The sequence below is a fragment of the Rhea pennata genome, chromosome 3 (assembly GCF_028389875.1).
Source record: "Rhea pennata isolate bPtePen1 chromosome 3, bPtePen1.pri, whole genome shotgun sequence".
Taxonomy (NCBI): Eukaryota; Metazoa; Chordata; class Aves; order Rheiformes; family Rheidae; genus Rhea; species Rhea pennata.
The window spans coordinates 19,982,950-20,005,220 of record NC_084665.1 but is presented as its reverse complement, the minus strand read 5'-3'; the positions used below and the strand labels follow the sequence as shown (position 1 = coordinate 20,005,220).

At 42.8% G+C, this 22,271-nt stretch overlaps 1 protein-coding gene across 1 annotated transcript; it reads left to right on the top strand.

Annotated features, from left to right (window-relative positions):
* Positions 1 to 306: 306 nt before the first annotated feature.
* KCNK12 (potassium two pore domain channel subfamily K member 12) lies at positions 307 to 22,256 on the top strand. The gene is made up of 2 exons (XM_062571299.1): positions 307 to 649; positions 21,361 to 22,256. Exons 1-2 carry the CDS (start codon positions 307 to 309, stop codon positions 22,254 to 22,256), a joined length of 1,239 nt encoding a protein of 412 aa, XP_062427283.1.
* The last annotated feature ends 15 nt before the right edge of the window (positions 22,257 to 22,271 follow it).

The following is a 22,271-nucleotide window of genomic DNA, read 5'->3' as shown; positions in this document are numbered from 1 at the left end:
CGCGCCCGCCCCCCGCGCCCGCGCCCACGGCCAGGCGGCGGCGGCCGGCGCGGGCCGGCGAGGCCGCGCCGCAGCAGCCCGCGGCCCCGGGGGCGCGGGGGGCCGCGGCGGCGGCGGCGGCGGCGGCGGCGGGCTGAGGGCGGGCGGGCGCGGCCGGCGGCCCCGGGGCGCCGCCGCCGCCGCCGCCGCCAGCAGCGCGGGCGCCGCCGCCGGGGGATGAGTCACGGCCGCGGCCCCTGCAGCGAAGCCGCCGCCGCCGCCGCCGCCCCACGCGCGGGCCCCCCCCGGGGCCGCCCGCCGCGCAGCATGTCCCCGCGGGGGGCGGCGGGCTCCTGCCGCCGCCTCTCGCCCCTCAACGAGGACAACGGGCGGTTCCTGCTCCTGGCCGCCCTCATCGTGGCGTACCTGAGCGCCGGCGCCACCGTCTTCTCGGCCCTCGAGAGCCCGTCGGAGGCGGCGGCGCAGCTCCGCTGGAACCGGACGCTGCACAACTTCAGCCGCATCTTCAACATCAGCCTGCCGGAGCTGCGCGCCTTCCTGCGGAGCTACGAGGCGGCCATGGCCGCGGGCATCCGCGTGGACGCCCTGCGCCCGCGCTGGGACTTCCCCGGCGCCTTCTACTTCGTGGGCACCGTCGTCTCCACCATAGGTGAGCGCCGCCGCCGCCGCGGGCAGCGACCGGCCGGGCCCGGGGGGCGGGGGGCGGCAGGAGGGGGGGCGCCCGGCGGCCCCGGCGGGGGGGGGGGGCGGTTGTCATGGCGACCAAAGTTTGGGACGCGGCGCGGAGACGCCGCGCGTTGCCCCGGCAACCGGCGGCGGGGCCCGGAGCCCGCGGCCGCGGCGGGAGCGGGCGCAGCCGCTGCCCGGGGGCCTCTCGGCCCCGCCGCCCCCTTTCCGCGAGGGGTTTCGCTGCCGCCGGCCCCCAGCGCCCTCCCGCAGCGCGGCGGCGGCGGCGGCGGCGGCGGCGGCGGCGGGGCTCGTCCCTGCTCCGCCGGCGCCCGGGGCCTTGACGGCCCGGCCGGGACCCGCCGCAGCGGAGCGGAGCGGAGCGGAGCGGCCGGCGCCGCTGCGGCAGCACCTTCTTCCTTCTGTTTTTTCTCGGTTTTTCTTGTTTCTGCCGCAGCAGGTCTCGAACAGAAAATCGGGTTTCTTTTTGGCCGCTGCGTCCGCTGTCCGGAGAGCGGAGGGGTAGAGGGTAGCGCCGTCTGCGCAGGCCGGGGGAAACGCCAGGCGGGGGCCAGTCCGTCTGTCAGGGCAGCCGAACCGGGACCTAAACTTCGGCTTCATTTGCGTGACCGCTGAGGCTGGTTTCTGTGTGCTGATAAAGTTCATACCTGTATGTACAGATACACGTATACAGCCCCTCTTCTAATTACACAATAACATACATTTTTAGTACCTAACTGGTTACAGTCAATTGCTATTAATCATATCCCAGAGTAGTTCAGAAAGAATAGTAATGTATGAGGGAACAGTGGTTTTCTGGGAAAGATTATCTTCTTTTTTGCGAAAATAGCACCATTCAGAAACATTGTGTAGAAGATTTACTTTAGGTAGGACCCAGCTGTGGCTGTCTGAGTATTGCTTTAGAAATCATGTTACTATAGACAGAAGATCTTACTGATTTTTGTTCTCTGCAAGTTTTTAAGTTTTGTAACAAGGAAATTGTCCTGGGGCTTCTGAGCCTAAATAGCACGCTTTGCATTTATTAAAAAGGAAGAAAAGCACAGCTTACCATTGCAGCTACGTTCATTAGATTCTGAAACATCTGAAAATATTTTATCGATAGTGACTGATCTCTATTATAGAGTCATGATGATGGCTACAGCAGTGTTGTCGAGTATTGTTACCTTATGCACTGAATTGTTCAGCTAACTTTTCAAATTCAAGAACATTTAATAATCCAGTCATTAAAACACCAATCATCATTAGGCCATCTTCATCACACAAACATATTTTTTTAAAAAAGATCATTACGGATGAGAAAAAAAATATATTAACAAAATCACTCTTTCCTTACACTCACTATAGCAAACACAAAATCTTTAGAAGGGTAAATGGAGATCCATCCACTTCTTCTCCAATCCTGGCTTCTCCTCTTGGTGGTTGTTAAATAGTTTCCTCTTCATTTGCAAGCATTTGTTCACATCTTCGCTTCATTGCACTGTCTGCAGTCAATGGTAATTGTGGAGAAAGTGAAAAACTCAGCAGGATTTTTCATCAGTCTTGACAGGTGTAAATGAGTGAACGAAGTATTGTATTTCTCACGTTTCTGTGTGTAACCTGGGGCACAACATTCCTGTTATAGCCAATAATGTGTACACCTCTTTGATGCAGGATACAGACTAAAGATTGTTTTTTCCTGAGCTGTAGCAAAGGCCTAATTCTGCCAAGTTCCACTGAGTACCATCTTTTTTGGCTGTATGACCTCCTAATACCTGTTTCTGGATTTCTTAACATTATTTTTTGTGATTTCAGTGGACGTGCTGCTGAGCAAAGTACTGCCCAAGGTGAGGAAATGTGACAGAAAGTGACTCAAAGCAAAGGCTGAGTTGTGCCTTTTGGGCACAGAGCACCGTGAGAGCCACATCAGAGCTGCTGTGCTGGGGGCGGGAATAACATCTGCTTGAATACCTGCATCCAGAAGCTGTTCCACCCCATCTCAGCATAGCTCTTAGCACCAACATGTACAGTTACTACCAAAGAAGAGGAACTGATACCCCCATCTGTCTCTTGTCTCTCACCTCTTCATGTTGCTGTTGCTATTTAGAAAGGCAAAGCCAAAAGTGAGGTCAGCTTCTTTCACATGGTTTCCCATTGCTAGGTTTGTTCTACTACACAGTTGTATTCAGTTACCGTTGTCAGTTGTGTTTGCACAACAAAAGCAAAATGCTAGCAAATTGACTGGCTTTCCTACTAAAAAAAACAAAAGCTGTGCTAATAATGAAGCATGCAGGGAAGCTGTCTCACTCACAATCACAGCATGGGAGAAACTAAACAACAGACATTAAAACATCACCTTGAGAACACTTCCAAAGAGCCATTCTTTTACAGTCCCCTTTTTCTCTCCAAGCCAGCTCTTTTGTATACCTAAATATCTGAGGAATCTTTGATTCCACTGTCAACTCGAATACCATGTTATACTAGGTCAGAACAATTTCACTTGCATTTATACCACAATTCAGTAACTGTGAGAATGCTATCGTTACGTAAGCTTTCCAAGAAGTACCAGACATTTAGAGTCAAAACAGCTTGCCTTCTTAAGCTATGTTATCAGTTACATGTGTCAAAGCAACTTTATTACTCCAGCTAAACACACTCCAATCCTAACAACACATCAGAAAGCTTTCTTACTCACTGCTTAATGAACCACAAGTAGATACCATCCCTGTCAAAGTTAAATCATCTACCAGGTACTCTGTCTCATACCAGTCAAGGATCCAATTTACAGAAAACTCACTGGGTCTTCCTGAGTCCTCATTCCTCTCTCCTTAATGTTAATAAAACTACTACATCCTAAATACACAGCCAACAATGATACAGTCTTCTAGGGACAGGGCTGCTAATTTGTTCCGAGTTTTTTGTAAACTGAACAGAAACAGGGAACCTCAAACTCTTCTGCCTTCTGTGAAAACAGGGGTTAGACACAATCAAGCCTGGAAAAAAACACTTGTGTTGGAGGGCATGATCGCTCATCTCTGCAAATTCCTGTATGTTCCTGCGAGCATTACAGTGGTGCAGTCCTGTGTTCCTGGACAGGTGCTCCCTTCCCTCTACCCTCCTACACAGCGAAGGTAGTGCAGGTGGTCACCAACACCACCCTGGTGACCTGCTGCACAGGGTTGACAAGAATTACCTAGTCTCCATCTGGCAGAGGACAAGGGCTGCACCCTCCAGCCCTCTAGAGCACAACGCCTTCCCCTTCAGGCGGAGCTGAGTGGCTGTTTCCAGCTAGGTGCCTAGTTTCTTTTATTTCCTTGGCTGCGGTTCTGCATCTCACCTAATTACACAGAATGCAAGACACAGTCAGACCCTCTTAATAAGAAATGCATAGCTGAGATCTTTAAGGATGGGGTGGGGAGGCAGAGGGGGAGAGGGAGAAGAGGAAAATGAAATGCAAGGTCTAATTTTACTGCATTTTTATGAATAGCCCAGAAAGTGACTGGCTTATAACCCATAGAATACCTTCTTGCTAGCACTTTGGGCCTTTATTTATTACTACATTGTTTGTGGGTTGAATAACTAAATGTTGAGTCTGTTTTTCATTATACACATTTGGATTTTCAGAACTATTTAAGAAAATTCTTCAGTCCAATTACCTGCTGTCAGTTTACACATTTATTCAGTCATTTACTTGTCACTTTAAACGTTATTTTCTTGTATGCAATTATTATTGTTATTTTTGTTCTAATTTCTTCAAGGAATAGCTAAGTAAAATTTATTCTTGATTCATTTGCCGAACAGGCAATAAACTTTGTTTTTCAGTTGACTTTTTTCCTTCCTCAAATGCAAATCACAAATGGTTCCCTGCAGGTTTTTTTGGTGTGTCTTTTTTTTTGTTTTGTTTTTTTAAGAGAGTGAAAGCAAAGCATAACTTAGACTAATTTTCTTCTGAGTAAAATGTTGCATAGTATAGCGTAATCTATCACGCATCTGCTTTGTGCATAGGGCATGATGCATTCTGCTTTGTGCATAGGGCACTGGATTCCTGACTCTCTCTCTGAGTCTTTACTTTGTACTCATATTTTTTTCCTGTCTTAAAAGTTAGAAAATACGTTACGTACCTACCTACAAAAAACATTTTGAGGCATTAGGCTTATTATTACATTTGGGTTTTAAGCTTCTTATATGTAAATATGCGTTTTCCTGAAACCCATGGAAAACCGGGAGAAAAAATTGCTCTAGCAAAATTCGTACAAAGCATTACAAAAATGAGGTCAGAAGTAGTACTCCAATCATAAATATGATTTTTCAACAAAAGACTTCTAAAATGCCCCACAGTGCAGATGGATTGTTTTGGGATAGGGCATGCCTGGGGTACTGGCTTTTGAGAAGAGGCCGTGGGAGGCTGGGAAGGAACGAAAGCATGCCGAGATGTTCCTTTCACTCCATACAACCCTGTGTGGGTTACGAACATTTAGAGCCTGGCACGGAGGTGCAAGCAGAACTATGTTTCCAAGCATTCCTTGTCCCTTAAGTATCATGTTAGACTCAGCATTAGTATGGACTAACAGCTCCCCCCAAAAGGATGGAGTATGCTTTTCTTCCCTGCTATCTCAAAGAGGTGGCCAGGGCACTCCCCTAGAAGATGAGAGACCATACACAGAGGGGGCCAGTCATTCATGGCCAGCATATGTGGTCAAAGCACTAGGTGATTCCCTTGTAAGGGACACAAATATCAGAGCTACGTGTTAAGAGAAGCATTATCCCTGCTCAGTTCTTTGAAGGAGAGGTGTCTTCAGTTTGGGGCTTGTGAACCTCAAAGTAAACAAGACATTGCTATAGATGTGTTCAATATTTTCTATCAGTTAACTAACTTTCTGCAGCTACAATTTCCTGGCTTAGGACATTGGCTGGATTGGATCCTGTTCTCTCTGGGTCCTCTGCAGGGACCCACTGTATCTACCACATCATTTCTGATCGTGCTCCATAGGCTAGGCTCTGAAGTCTAGACACCATAACCGCTCACTTCTAAAACCTCCTCTGGCTCTCTTAGTCTTTTGAAGAAATCTTGAGATCCAGATCTGCTGAAGGTGATAATTGAATGCTAGTAACATGCAAAAGGCAGCTTGATGGCTCAGCAAGTGCATTTTCAAATGTTTGACTGCATTATCAGGAGTCAATGAGTTAGCCTGCCCAAGAGCAAGTACTTTAAATGGCAATTTAGTTAGAAATACCACAAATAACCTAGATGGTTTGAACCTAGGTGTTTTGAAGGCTTCTTTGGTGTTGTGTGTCAGGATGTGGATTTGAGTGGTAGCTGCGGGAGGATCCAGCTATCTACTGTCAGTGAACACAGATAATTGCTCTTTACATAACCACCCAAACCAAAAAGGCAACAGTCAAACCAAAGTGCAGTTGCGCAGTTCTGATTAGCATGTTACATTTTCTCAGGGCTGTACAATTCTGTGAGGTTTGCACAGGCAGCTTGTGCAAAGGGTTCAAGTTACAGGGCCAGGGCTTTCAGATGTGACCCTCTTGAAGTTAAAAAAAAAAAAAAAAAAAAAAAAAGCCTAACAGGCAAAAAAAGCAATTGGTAGAGCAAGAAGTATAAATCTTTCCTTTTTGAGCTGCAGCACCAGCTTATTTGTCTTTGCCTTGCTATATGCAGTTGGAGCTGGCATGACAGTTTTTTAGAAGGGTCTGCAGTGGGCAGATTTGATTCCTTTGGCACGTGTAATGCTTTGTTCAACGTGCAGGTAGATTTCCGAGAGCTGTTTTCTCATTCTGGCACTCTCAATGAATGAATGAAAGGAAAGAGGCTGAAAGGTTGTCACTCCACATATTTCTCTGGACATAAGCGACTCTACAGTGATTTACCTTCGTGAAGACCTGGCTTTCACATCAACGTTTTCTATTTCCCATAGCTCTATGAGAGTATTAGCTTCTTTCACTGGTAGAAATTTCCTAAAAGTATGGACATAGGTCAATTGCTGTGCTCAAAGCAGGGAAGTAATCTAAATCACAGCCTGTCTTTTCGTAGTTGAGAGTCACTACAGGAAGCTTGACTTGGAGTACATCCACGTAGTTAGCTATACAGGTGACTTGAGATGCCCTCACTGAAGGGTCACAGTAAAATAATTTTAATCCTCAATTTGTTTTTTGGGAAGAAGGAGAGGGGAGGAACTCCAGCACTTTCAATAAAGCCATACTTTTTTTAGCATAGAAACGTTTTCCAAAAATTTTGATGAGTCTCAGTACTGCTTAGGGCTTACCTGCCCCCCCGTAAGATTATGCTAGAAGCAGAAATTGAAACATATTACTATGCTTCTGTAATCTAAACTGTGTGATTTTTACAGAGCATATCCACTCAGATAATTTAATCTAAAGGTTTACTTAGGAAGTTTTGGTTTCAAATGTGATTTTAAACCTCATTTTTACTAGAACTTGAAACATCGTATGAAACAATCCCTATTACTGCCTATAGCACCAGATCACGCTGAGCTTAAGTCAGCTTACCCTTGCAGTCTGCAGACAGTACAGGCTCCCTCCGACAAAACCAGCAGCATTTTACTGCGAATAGAGGAAGAGGGTTTAGATCAAGGACCTCCAGCCGCTGACGCTCCTATATAAAATCAAGGTTTCGCGTTGCAGCAGGCTGTTAACCGTTGTTTCTCTTGATCACCCATCTCGGAAATCTGCACACGCTCACTATACGCTTCAGCAACTTTCGGTCTGTTGAACTCGAGCGAGTGACTCCAGCCGGTTCATCTGTATTACTAAGCAACCTCGCTGTACACCGGTTACCACGCCGGTAATTGCAGTGCGGGATCGTAACCGCGAGGCTCCTCACCTGGGCTGTTTACTGCCGGCTCATAAATCCGAATCCTGACTGAAATTTGCTGAGCTTGTCCCCGTGGAGTTCGGCCAGACCCTAGCCTCTGCCGCCCACATTTGCTTTTCTGCGTTGCTCTCTCAAGGATATGTCCCCTTTTCTTTTGTTACAGCTTTCCTGTACCCCTCAGTCACGTGCCTTCCCCAGGCACTCTTCATTTCTCCAGCTTCTGCTGCCTCCCTCCCCGTTAGCATGCCCTCTCTTCTGATGATTTGTTTGCTTGATTATATTTTGAATGTGTTTCAGGCCTTTTTAGTCTTTTGAGTTAGTTAGTTACCAAAATAATAAGTAAAGATTTATAGTTTCTTTCTATTCCTAACTACACCTGTCTCTCTTCAGTAGTGTTAATCCTGCTGTTGACCCCATTTCTTTTCTCAGTCTTAAGTATTTCTTCCTTCTTGGATTGTCTTTGCCTGTCACCTAACATATGCACTTCTTTTTTTTCCTTGCTTTTACTGATGGGTCATTTCTGCAAACATGCCACCTTGCTCTTATGCAAACTTCAATTGCTCTTCATCATAGAGAGAAGAGGAAAATAGTTATAGATAGATCTGGCGGCAACTTCATGTAACAATATTCACTCAAGCTGTTGTACAAGGAAATACAATTTTTGTTTTTAAGAATGTAATGTTACCTTATCTTTGATCCTACTGAAGTCTATGAGAATTTTACTTCTTGTCATACTAGCATCAGGATTCGCACACAGAAAATACTTGGAAAAATCTCATCTGTAATATTTAGTACAAAGGCAGCATTTTAAATTTGAAATTTAGCCTAAGTCAGTCAGTCATATGAACCTCACACTGTGAACATTGTCTCTTCGATAAAGAGATTAGCAACAACCACAAAGCTGAGTGCATTTTGGGACAAAGTAGGTATGGACAAAGATTGAGGTTCATGTTGGTAACCTTGACTAAAAAAAAAAAAAACCAAAGGTTAAAGATCCCCAGAGACCAGTAAATCCTAAATGGTATTAAATGCTGCTATTGAAAAAAGGTTTTAAGTAACCAAAAAAAAAAAAAAAAAAAAAAGGAGGGGGAGGCAATTGCATAGCAATCTATGCAAATCAAATGTTTAATTTTTGTCTCCTCAGTAGCCTGCTTCTGCTAAAGCAATGGTAATAGGCCTGTGCACAGTGTTAGGAAAACCCATCTTACAATTTTACTGGCACACTAGGTTTATAACAGAACTGCAAGTCTGATGCTGCCAGCACTTCCTAGGGCCTGTTAGTTCTTACTGTATGTAACATAGCTCCCTGAGTTCGGTTGATCTGTTCATGGGAATGGGCAGTACACCTAGTTTTAGGCATTGCAAGGTTTAAATGCAGTATCTTCTATCAGACAAAAAAGTAGAAAGAAAATCAAGTCTACTTGCATTGAAGGAGATAAAGTGTTAGCATCATTTGCGAGGAATGAGAGCTTTAGCATGGAATAATAGATAAGACATTGAAAGGTTTGATGTTAACCTGATTACTTACATAGGCGAGGTACTACTATTACTCATGTTTAAAAATCCATAGCAAGTGATCCTTACTTGAATCAAATAAATAATAATAGTAATACCTTAAAAACAAGTGTAGCCTCACAGCAATTCCTCAATGAACTTCAAACTTTATGAGCTAAGAATTGTACTACTACAGCTTATTCTCCTTTACAAATTATGGGCCAAATGTTCACTCATTCTCAAGTCTTGCCCAAAATTAATTACAGCAAAAGCAGCAATTAAGGGGAACTTGCTCAACTGGATGAGAAACAATAATTCAGTAAATTTAAACCTTTGGGCCTGGAACTGACTGCAGTGCAGCAGTCTTCAATCCACAATGGGTATTAGAGAGAGGGAGGAAAAGCAACCTGTGCAACAAAAATGGTTTGTCCATTCACAAAAACTGTTTCCGACAGAGCTGAAAGGATTGGGAAAAGATTTTGATAAGATTTAAATCTAAAAATAACTTTGATAAATTGGAGAGGTTGTTCAATAAGATCACATATAAAGTAGTTGAGAAAAGTACAAATACTAAGGAAAGTCAAATGCAAAAATACAAAATGAGAAAGTAGTTAGTTAGCAGTACTATAGCCCTGTATGTCTAAGATAGTTACTTAAAATTAGGTCTTTGTGCCTTTATGAGTGAAGTAGGAGAGCTACCCAGTATATCTAGAAATGTCTTCCTTTGCCTTCAGTTATAACTTTTTAAAATAAGGGGTTCATGAAGCCACATTTAAACTACAAAAAGGTAATGTAGATTTATCTTTTTTTTCGCTAATTCATGATTGTAAGTCATTTACACAGAAGTTCAGAAAAAGGCTGAAGTGTATAAAAGATATTGCCAAATGTTAAAGTTCTGTTTGCTACTGCTACACCTTTATAGGTTATTCATAAGTCATTAGATTCACTCCTTGTAAAGCAGAAGAGCTGAGACAGCTATCAAAAAAAAATACATCTTCTTTAAATATCTGCACAAGTATCAGTGGCAGGAAAAAGAAGCCTTTCAAAGTCTTTATTTAATCCAGTGAGAAAAAAAGGTGGTGATTTAACTACTTGACAACCATTCCCATCTGTAAGGCTAAGAAAGCCCAGGAAACACATTTTTTTTTTTTTTAAATCAGACTTCTTACATGGAGAAATAAGATCTGTGCCTCAGACCACTTGTGAAATTCAGATAATGTGTTTCTTGGCCTTAAAGCAGCAGCATCCTGAGAGGTACTGCCACTGGAGTGTGGTACTGGTGCAAGTCTTCAAGCAGAACCATCTTTCAAAGTAAAATTATGACAAGAAAAACAGACATTTAATGTGTTCCTTTCTCTTAAACTTTGCATTTTTTATAGCATTTAATTTAAGTGGCCTGCTGACCAACAAGTCCATAGTATCTCAGGAATATAACAAAATTAAGATCCCTTTTTTTTTCCCCTTAAAGTTCAGAAGAATTTTGTACAGCCTTGGCTCTTTCCAGGCATCGAGAATGCAACTGCAAGTTTCAGTAAACAACAAAAGCAGATGTGAATGCTAATGTTTGAAACACTCAATTTGAGACAACAAGGCATAAGCTTTTTCTTTAAGGGTGTTGCTTAGATACACAATTATCCACAAACACACACACCAAAAAAACCCATATTCTCAAAACCAGAAAGAAGGTAAGAGTAGAAGCAGCTGTAAAAGATGAAAGATTAAGATCTTTAGAAATTAAAATTTGAAACATTTACCTGGAATTATATCATCAGCTACATCAAAACTGTAGGAAGTTTTCAGCTATTTGACACATCTCAAGAGAGAGAGTGTGTGCGAAGGAAATGGGGAGTCAGTGAGCTGTATCTTCATGTATATCCATGGTTACTGAGATACTGACCTCACGTATTTCTTGTATAGACCATTCTTTGGTTTGCTTCAGGTTTTCAAAACAGTTACTCTAAATTCAAAGGTGTTTCCTCTGATAGTGTTAAACAATCTCTAATAAATCTCCAAGTTTCAGCTGGAAAAGGCACTCTGAAATCCTTTAGTGGGGTAAGCTGAGATAAATGCTTCTACACACAACATGAAACGTGAATAAGGGTTTGATGGCAGCACAACAGCTTTTAAAGGCATCATTTTAAAGACCAGTAGCCTCTAATGTGGGGAGGCTAATTTTTTTTTCCTCAGCAGTACAGATTACTCTCTCAGCTGAGGAGTGTGGGGGCTATATTTTTCCATTATTAACACCACCATGATTTCAGAAAAAAATCATCACAGCAAAATGGTTTTCACCTAGCTGTTAGGGTAAAGAAAGAAAACAAACCAGAGATACAACTCTCTGATCCTAAGATGCTGAGACAGCCATGAGAAGCAGCTCTGAAATAGTGTAAGCCAATTCATAAGGACACTGGCTGCAACTAAAAGAAAGAGCATTCTGCTTTCATCCCCTTTCTGGGGGACTTCCACTGCAAGGTGGTTTAGCACCAATTTAGCCAACACTGACACAGATTCTTTCCTGTTCAGCACCCTAGCTGCGCCAAGTGGCAAACTGAGAAAACAAGAGAGGATATAGTATATTTGTAAAGATTTGCTCAAGAAAGGCATAACAAAACAAAGAGTAGTTTCACTACTGATTTTTGTTACTGTAAACTTAACCAGAGTCTGTCCTCAAGAGTTTAGAAGAAACAGAATTATAGTATTTAGAGCAGCAATAAATGTTGAAGCATTGGGGAAAAGTTTATATATGAACTATACGTGTGTACACACACACTGTCATGTATTAATGAAGACATGAAGGGAGGTTGTCACACTGCAGAACACTGCCATGGTTTTCAGTCTAGAGACTCGGCGGCAGCAAAAATAATGCCAGCTTGCAGATCGTGGCTTTCTTTTTTTTTGTTTAGTTTGAATTCATACTCTTACGATTATCAGAAACTCTCTTTCAGCCTCATTCTTGATGGTCTCATTTTAGGATAGGGCCGCTCTCCTTCGTCAGGAACTTTTGTTCTGATGTAATAGAATTCACCAGAAATCCAAATATAAGCTTGCCAAAGATTTTTCAGCCTGAAGCCTGTGACCATCCTCATCTATTCCCCTTTAGAGGGCCTGGCAGCAAAAAATGGGAACTGCCTAGAAAAGCCTTGCTGCTGGAACAGCTTCTCACTTGGAGACACTGGTGGCTTGGCACAAGTCTATGCTCGTTTGCTTGTACAACACATGTAGAGAAATAGCCAGCTCCAGACAAGGAACTGCAAAATGGACACAGAAGATACTTCTGCTTCTTACTCACCTTGGTTCTGTGCCAAATGCAGCTTGGCCAGGCCAGATGACCAGCCTCCTTCTGTATTTATTGGGTTGTGCATTTACAATAATAGCATTCAATAGCAAACAAGTTTTTTTGTTGGCCTTTGATACGCACTTTTTGATCTCATGCACATCACATCGAAAGGACAACATGCAGTACAACCTAGAAAAAAGAAAACTTAACTTCTCTTCAGTGAGAGTGCTGTTGATCCTACAGGTGAATGAAGTCTCAACGTTTTTCCATATAAGGGCTGTTTATCACTCAAGCTTAAATTATTTAAGCCACTTAAGCTAAAATGTGTCCCTGCTGAGTACTCACTAGAAACTGAAGATCTTTTTGGAAAGCTGAACTAGAAGGGATCAGCATAGAAAAACACATTAGACAAAATTGCTATGAAGAAGATAAGGTAAACATGCACAAGCAGACAGGTTTTAATCATTTTTTTCCTCTCCTCTTTTCTAATGGGGAGGCAACAGCAGAGAGAAATCCCCAGTGATCAGACTGAGTTTACTCAGTGAAGGCCACCATCAAGATGATAACACTCCAAATACGCATCTCCCTTGTCAGAGGTCAAGGACAGCTGGCTCTTTAAGTGCACACAAACAGCAGCACAATAGGTACAGATTTTTTTTTTTAATCCCTAAACGTGACATGCACTTACTTTTGAAATTACTTTTCTTCAGAATGGTCAGCATTAGACCCCACACATCCATTTCACAGTCACATATGTCGTCATACCTTCCCTCCCTCCTCTAGTCTGTATTTCTGTTTTAGTTTGGTTACTTCCAGTATTCTACCACTCAACCTCTCATTCAAGGCCCTCCAAAAGCCCCCTCACATCTCAGATACCTGCTTCAGGCTTTCCTCCCCTTCCCCCCGACAAGGTTAAGTCACCCCACCACATCTCCTCTCATGCTGCTGCCATCTCACACTTACTCAACTCAGGTCCAGCACCTCCTTCTCCCTAAATACCTCACTACAGCTCCATCATGCAGAGCACTTTCTCCATAGGCCCAAGGTCTTCTCCTCACCTTGTGTGCCAACACAGGCAGATATCAGCTGTATACAGCACCAGCTCCACGCATAAAGATCCTGCATGCAGGATCAGGCTTTACATTCCCTTCTCTGAGAGCTTTCCTGAGACAGGATTCATTAGAGTTCCTTAACACAACAGCTAGCAGGGACCCTGAGTGGCCACCCTCTCCCCTTCCTTGCAGCACTCCCCTGCTCCCAGCCTGGCAACTTCAGAGCTTTCCTACCCAGCTACTGCTCACACTCAATCACCTAAAACCACTCACCCTCCACCTGCCCCCTGGCAGAGTCCCCTCTTAAATCACAGGGTCAGTCATGCCTCTCGTTAGCCTCCACAGCCCTTTCTGGCACATTTGCATCCTCACTGCTGCAAGAGCCTCCTCCTGAGCAACCTGCCCCTTTCCCACAGGGTAGCTCCTTCTCAGCATCCCATTGCTGCAAGCTCCACCTGCCTTCTATCACTGTATTTCCTAAAGGCTTCAAATCCTCCCTTGCAGCCCCAAGGCCAGCACTGCCAAGGGCTTCACAGGTGCCAGATATTTACAGCACCACTCCCCTAAGTGAAGCCTGGCTACTTACAAGATCCCCTGCTACCCAGCAGACAGAAATTATCAGGAGATTTTCTCTCCTGGTCCTGCTCAGTCAGTGGGAATGAGTCCACATGCATATCTCTGGGCTTCACAGGGTCTTCCTCAGCCAGAGGCTTCCCCATGGCTTGGCTAAATCCTCAGCATGTAGCTTGAAATAAATCCGTTGCAATGGCTTCGCTCCTGCACCTCTGGGCCAGGGTGCAAGGCCCTCTCTGCAAGCCAGACACTGCACATGTGCTGTCTTGCCACAGCCCACCATGGCCCTCGCAGAGCCTCTCGCTGCCTGCCCTGAGTGCCAGATCCCGTGCACAGCGTCGGTGGGCACACCACCGCTTTTTGGCGCAAGCGGTTGTCTTCAGTTCCTCGCTGGCTTCATTGCACCCTTCCCTGCCCCCCCCCCAAAGGTTCAGGGCTCTCTGTGCCCTCCCACAGGGATGCCCTATGGGAGCCGCAGCCCTTGCCCGAAGCTCTTTGCTCGGCAGCCTGGAGCGCCCCTTCCCCATGAGCAGAAACCCGCAGGACTGGCAGGTGCGCAAGCAGCCCAGCCTGGCAGAGGACATGGGTCTGACATCCCCGGCCTGGCGAAGCTGCCCCAGCACCTCCCAGCCCTTCACACAGGATGCTTCTAAGCAGCCCTGTATTTGGTCCTCACCCAAAATTAAATGCTTTTAAGCTCTTTGATTCACTGTGTGGCTTAATTTTAGGTCAGACTATCATTCACCTCTGCAGAAAAGGTTTTGTACCTCTCAGTCTCTTTTTATTCTCTTCACGTGCACAGAAAACTGGCAATTATTTAGTAGCTTTGCCATTTAGTCAGTTACTCCTTATTATGGTTGCCAGTTCTTCCGCAAGGAAGCTTAGGTGTTTTAGACAGACAACTCTATTAACCCTTTTGAATGTCAGAGTACTTTTAAGAGGATTGAAAATGTGGCTGTGACCTTTCCGGCTGTGGTTTAAATCACAGCCAGCCAGCACAACACTGAACATGACTGATGCTGGTTTTCACTGATGTTATACATAGCAACATGCTGGATAACCACTAACTTGATCACAGTTGTGTATAAACAGAATAAAACTGGCACTGTAAACAACCCGTTAAGAATTGCCTGCAGCTCCTAGAAGCTCCTTAATGTTGAAGTAATCATTGCCTGGCTCTCTTCTCCCAGCACGGACTCTTGCAAACAACAGCTGTCTGGAGCACCTCACTAATATTTCAATGGTGGATGCAAAATAAAGAGCAATAGGAGGTGACTTGGCTGGTTTTCTGTTGTATTTATTGGGTTTTTCATAGTGCTCTTTCAGGTCACAGAGTAGACTGGGAATCTTTTCCTCCCACGTCTGGTGAGGTCAGTGCATGTGTGCACATTTTCATAAACCAAACGGTCAGGAGATGGGCGGGGGGAATATTCTAGCCCACCACAAGTGCAGGACTAGTTCACAAAGCAAATCTACAGGATCTCTGACTACCTGTTCACCATAAGTTTTGGGGAGAGTAATTCCATGATAAAAGAACAATAGTAAAGTTACAAAAAAAATTAGGAAATGCCAGAAGCAGCCTGCTTATTCAACTTTAATTGGTGTATATATATTACCAAGTCTGTATATTACAAAAGTTTTTAATTACATAGCCACGTATTATTTTTTCCATGAGATATCTAATTCAATATGTGAGATCTTCAGGACTGCAGCACATTCAAGGACCCACAAGTGGCTGTTACCTGTAGCAATTTTACCTCCTTTGTTGTGGAAGTTTCACTGTATATAGGGAGTAGACAGGGTTGTCACAAGATAAAAAGCAGTTTCCACACTCTCGTCCTCAGATTTCCCTGGGCAAATGAAGACTCAAATGTCGCATTGGTGTTCTTTGCAGTTACTGCAGGGTAAGACCGTGTACATGGCAGGTGATCGCTGAGGGCTGCAAGCTCTAAAACTGCCGTGGTACCTCGTGTCCTCAAACTCAGTGTGAATTTTAAGTTTCTTAGTGCACTTAATGCTGAACAGCCTGATACAGAAGGCCCCCTTCAGAAGCTCTGTTTTCAGATTTTAATATAAATGAGACTAAATGCAATTGTGCAGTGACATTAACTGTAAAGGCTTTTGCAATGCAAAAAAGATCTCCCAAAATTTTAATATTGGAGCCCAGAGGGCTCTATTTCAATAAAGCCATCTGACAAAAATATTAAGGGAAAGTAACATTTTCATTCATAGTCTGAAAATGCAAACCCAGATGGAGAAATTACCTCATAATATTCTCAAACCTTGAGTAAAAGTGCCTTTTGCAGCAGCAGAGTTTTTCATCTGCAGCAGTTTTATCAGTTCTGAGCCGTGACCCTGTATCCAAGGCAACTGTTTCTGGATATTAGAGTGTTAAGGATCTCTAGAATAAATGAGAGGTAGTTGTGAAATGTATATGTATAATTCTATCAAGGAGAGTAACAATGAAATGCTAACATTTGAAAAGGGATGAAGGGAGCACCAGAACCTGAATACGGAATTGTAGTCTCAAAATTCAGAATATAGTGTTTTCTTCCCTCATACAGTACATATATTAGTCAATAAAGACCTACCAAGACTATATGGGAAAGCCATGAAGTAAAATAAAGGTAGAAAAAACATGAAACAGAATTGGTGGCTTTTAGTTTGTTTTCTGTAGTTTTCTGTAACCCATATCTCTAGTGCACCAGCCCTATATCAAGAAATTTTTTCCCTCTGGAAGCAGCATTCCAGTTGTAGATTTTTTTTATTATTTTGAAAAAATCATTTGTTTAAAAAGTATATTCAACAATTCCAATTTGTTTTGGCTCCTTTAAATATAATTGTGTTATTCATAGATGATACTCCTCCCATGCTTTAAGTGCTATTAGACTTTGGAATTTAAGATGATAGTTCAGTTTGCTGACTTGCTGTGTAAACCGAGTACCATGAGAAGACACTTGTAGAAGAAGAGCTGAGAGGCTAGCTGAAAGGGACAGGGACTGCTAATGCTATAGTTACAGCTGAAAATTCTTCTGCATACTGAATTCTTTTGTCTACTTTTTAGGGTGATCAAAACTTTCCTCCATCTCTGGGTAAATATATCTTTCCTGGAAAACTTTCATCCTTCAAATCTCAAACTATACAAAAAAAAAATAGTGATCATCAAAGCAGTTGGCATGAGAGAAGAACTCATGAGTTACTAAAGCCACTATTCCTTTTTGTGTTCTGGCATCAATGATCTCCCGTAAGAAAGTGCAAGCCTTGCTGACAGAAGCACCAGTATATGAAAAGGGACAAGGCCTATGGGATCTGTGCAGAACTACGTGGTAATTGTAGAAGGGCTAACTGCATATTTGTATGGAGCCACAGCACAGCAGATCCCCTCAGAGCTATTCCTAACCATGAAGAATTTTGTCCATTTTTTCACATATCTAGGAACAAGATGTGTTGTCAAGATTTTTAAGAAAACTACAGAGTCACTGATTGAATATTCAGGAGAACATTCTTCATCTTTCAGTTTAATAATCCAAGAATTCAAAATAAAATTTAAATATAATAAAAAAAAGCAAGGGGTGAGCATTACCAAACTTGTGATCTTCCTGATAGCTCTAGAGACAGTTGAGGTAAGCAGAAAATTGGTTATCTGCTCAAGGACATTTCCACTAATCAAGACTCTAGCCCCATGCCTTCCTCCCTTCTATCCCTCTTGTGGTGTACCCACCCATTTCCAGAGCAGGAGTCCATCTCTATGAATCATGAACTTTTACTGACTGCATTTCCCCACTCTAGTACCTCAACCCTATATCCTCCACTTCCTCCTACTGCATAGCTCTGCATCCAGCTCCTGCCTTACCGTCCAAGTTCATCCTATTCTTCTCTTGCCAGAAGCAGAAATATTAATCTTGAATGAGTTCCTGAGTGTACTTAGCCCACACTTGGAAACTCCTTTCAACATGCAACTACTTGTTACAACAATAGATACTTTATTTTTTTACTACTTTTTACTAATACTTAGACATATAGAAAGCTCTCACAGAAGCATGCGCTTGTGCCGTTGGCCTCAATGGGAATCCCATGGGCTGTCCCCAGCCTACAGAGACAGGCATGTGGCAACCCTTTTGGTGTGAGTGTGAAGCAGGGGCCAGTAAAATTACAAAGTTCAAAAGATAGCAGCCATTTTCTTCTGTTTTGCAAATAGAACAACTAACTAGTCTTGTCTCATTAATATTATCTTGGTAGTGAATAACCTATACTGTTCCTGTTTTGTTTAATACAGTTCTCTTATATTTCTGTTGCCCTATAGCCAAGTAAGGAGGACCAGATCAGATACCAAGCTGATGAACATGGTACAGATGGCTAGAATAACAGATAGCCACCTACAGAAAAAAAAAAGCAAGTGCAATGAGAAGCAAACCACAGGCACATAAGTCTTTCAAGTGTGTCCAGTTGCACTCTCTCTTGTATCTATTACCAATTTAAATAAGCAAATCAAAAACCCCCAAAGCTGAATAGTAACTACAAGACCTATCATGCAAATCAGGATGAGGGACTTATTAATTAATGCTGGCGCTTACCCATGAGAGGCTACTGAAGGATAAGAGTTACCTGAGAGTTTTTATCAGCTCATCTCTACTAATTTTATTTGTTTGGGGAGAGGAAGTATTAAGCACTTGAAATTAATGCTGCTATAGAGCTCGTATCTGAAGTGCTAGGTTGGAGTGGCGCAGAATTAGCATGAGGTTGATTGAAATACTGAATCCTAGTGTCTGAGCCACACAAAATCAAGGTACCTATAAAATATGTATTAGCACCATGCATAATGCACAGCACCTTTCTGCTTCTTTCTGTGTACTAAATCAGAAGCACAGACAGCTCTGAATGAATTTATTTCATCCAGGGATCATGACATATTTAGCCTTGAGAATAGACTGAACTCAAATGTACCAGGACTAACTCCTCACGATCCCAGTGGTGTCAAAGAGATAAACACAGATAATGAAGGAAGACCCTGTATGAAGAGTACATGAGTGCACTTCTCTTGGCTAGCTGTTGAAGGAGTCTTACTTTGCAGATTATATGCAAGTCTTAGCTCTCTTGTTGTAGTGGTGTGCTTCACCTTGCATCGCTGACATTCTGAATTTTGGTAAAATGTGCTTCAGAAATCTCAATTAAACAAACTGTCGAAATACAAAACTTCACCACCTCCCATGCATGATCACTAGGAAATTCTAAAAAGCAGATTTACAGCTTGATCTAAACTGTCACTATCATTTTTGAATTAATAAATGTGTTTAGCAATATGTGTTACAATAAACCCATTTATTTTGATTGTGATGTTCACACGCTTACACTGAAACACAAGTTTAAATGCTTTGCTGACGAAGCATGGGCTAACAGATGCCAGCTCTGTAATTAGTTGGCCCTGTATTCCTAGCTGGCAACTGCAACCAACTTCCTGATTTCTGAGGACCAGGCAGTAACGGATATTGATTGTCAGTGAGAAGGCTCCTCCAAGTAGCAAAACTGATTCAAATAACAGCTTCCTCCCACAGTCAAGAAACTGAAAAGAGCATCCCATCCAGCCATATTAGGTCTGGGACCCGCAAGGTAGACTTGGTGGAATCTACTCAGAAGATAGTCTATTAACATGAGAAAATGGAGAGCCCATGGGCCCCCAAAACAACATGTAATTACCTCATTTTTTTTATTCTCTGGTAATATTCTGCAAACTTGTCATTTTCTTTTATGGAAAAGATTATTTTTCTACTGTGAAGGTATTAATGATGCAATAGAGCCTGAATTACTGGAACAGAGATGTCTCTGAGCACAGAGAATCTATTGGGAAAGCAGGAACATCTCTTTCCTCACACACCTTCCTTTAGTTGAGAGGCACGTTTCAAAGTTTACTTGTCAACCATTTAATTTCTTTTATCAACAAATGCAAAGTTTTGTATCAATGAAATATGAGTATATGTATACACACACACACACACACACACACAGAGAGAGAGAGAGAGAATTATATTTCACAGAAAATGCAGCATTACAAAAATCAATAGAGTTCAGGCAGCAATGTCAACCCATTGTATATGGGAAATATTTTTCTGTTTCTATTTAAAGGTGCATCATCATAATAAAGTGGATATAATGATTTCAGTATGATAACATTATCCATTAAATGTAGCTCTTTTTTCTTTCCTAGCAAAAATTCTACTGATGTGGTCTGATGTTGATATTTACTTCTCTATATATACATATATAATATATTCCTTGCTCACTATTTTCATAAAACAGTGAGGTAAAGAAATTCCAGCATATGGATTTTGGCAAACCATTCATTTTGATTATATCTGGTTATTCGTTCATGGGACATGATCAATCACTTCAGACCCGTCAGCTCAGTTTTTGACTGAATCGCCAAGTATTTTTAAAAAGAATAGCTGTAGCAAGGACAATACCTACAGAATTAAGTTTCTGAAGAATATTCCTGAGATGATATGTGAAATAAGTGTTATTCATTTTTATTAAAAACTGATAAATATCAACACATAACATGGAGAAAACTTACCATACTTATTTGAAAAAAATAAGATAACTTTTGCTGTTACTTAAGCATCTATAGCTACAAGCCATTACTGCTTATATTTAAAATAATGTGTATGAGTAACATCAAAACATACTTCATGTAAAGAAGAGGTGAATAATGTTGCTTCTGGATCTTTCCAGAGTTTGTACACTCTGATTTTTCTATTTAACCTTGTAGCAGTGGTCTACATTGCTCTAATTATCAGGCTGCAAAGTCCTAGTGTTCCCAGTCTGACACACGGCTCTGCAGCGTGGGTATCTTGCCACTGACTTAAACGGGGCCATGGCTTTTCCTCTGCTCCATTATTAATAAATCAGGTGGGCTAATCAGAGTTGATATTTGGTTAAAACTTTAAAGTGATGTTATTTTTTAAATAATATTCAGGCTTTGGGGAGGTTGTTGTTACACAAACTGAAATCCCTATCGTCGCAGAGGGGTAGAATACCACGGTAACAGTGAGGCTACACTGATTGACTGCTTGTGAATAGCGTACTTAAACTTTTCAATATGCCATGTCAGTTCGTATGAGTAGACACAAGGAAATGGCCTCTTTACCTGCTCGTGCCACCAAGAAGTTTGGGCTTAAGAAGGATTTCCACACAAATTTGCAGAGTTGTGCCAAATACCATAGTGTTACTCTGTTAATACGCTGCCTTTCATCTCTGCAAGACCTTTTTGCTCCCTCTTGAATTCTAGTCATCGTGTTGCCCTTTGTGTCATTTGTCATTCTTTACAAAACTTGGTTTCAGGCTGGCCTAAGCTGACGTAGAAATAGCACTCTTTCTTTTGTCTGGTGAAATGGGACCTATGATAAGAGTTTATACGGGAACGACTATGCTATTAATGTTACCCATTTATCTCCATGCTTCTGCAGGTTTTGGAATGACCACACCAGCAACCGTGGCTGGAAAAGCATTCCTCATTGTTTACGGTCTTTTTGGGTGCGCTGGGACTATTCTTTTCTTCAACCTCTTCTTGGAGCGTATTATCTCTCTCCTGGCTTTTATCATGAAGGCTTGCCATGAGAGACAGCTGCGAAGAAGTGGTCTCCTACCTCCCAACTTCCAAAGGGGGTCAGCTATCTCTGGGGTTGGCAGCCTTGTCGGGTGGAAGCCATCCGTTTATCATGTGATGCTGATCCTAGGAATTTTTGCTATCACACTTTCTTGCTGTGCCTCAGCAATGTACACAGCAGTGGAAGGATGGAACTACATTGACTCCTTGTACTACTGCTTTGTCACCTTTAGCACCATCGGCTTTGGAGATTTGGTAAGCAGCCAAAATGCTGTATACCAAAATCAGGGATTATATAGATTCGGAAACTTCATATTTATATTAATGGGGGTATGTTGCATATACTCTCTTTTTAATGTAATCTCAATTGTAATTAAGCAAATTTTGAACTGGGTGTTGAAAAAATTTGAATGCAGATGTTGCCCAAAGTGCCATAAATCAAGTGCCCGCCTTGGACGTCGCAATGCCATTACCCCAGGAGCTCGCCTACGTCGACATAACATCTCTGTGGAAGCCGATGGACAGTATGACAGTGACACCGAAGGGAGGAGGCTCTCTGGAGAGATGATCTCTATGAGGGAGCTCACGGCATCGAATAAAGTCTCTCTGGCCATTCTGCAAAAGCAGTTGTCTGAGACAGCCAATGGCTACCCAAGGAACGTTTGCATCAATACAAGACAAAATGGTTTCTCTGCAGGGGTGGGTGCTCTAGCCATCATGAACAATAGATTGGCAGAAACAAGTGATTCTAGGTAGAGTTTTTGAAATTCT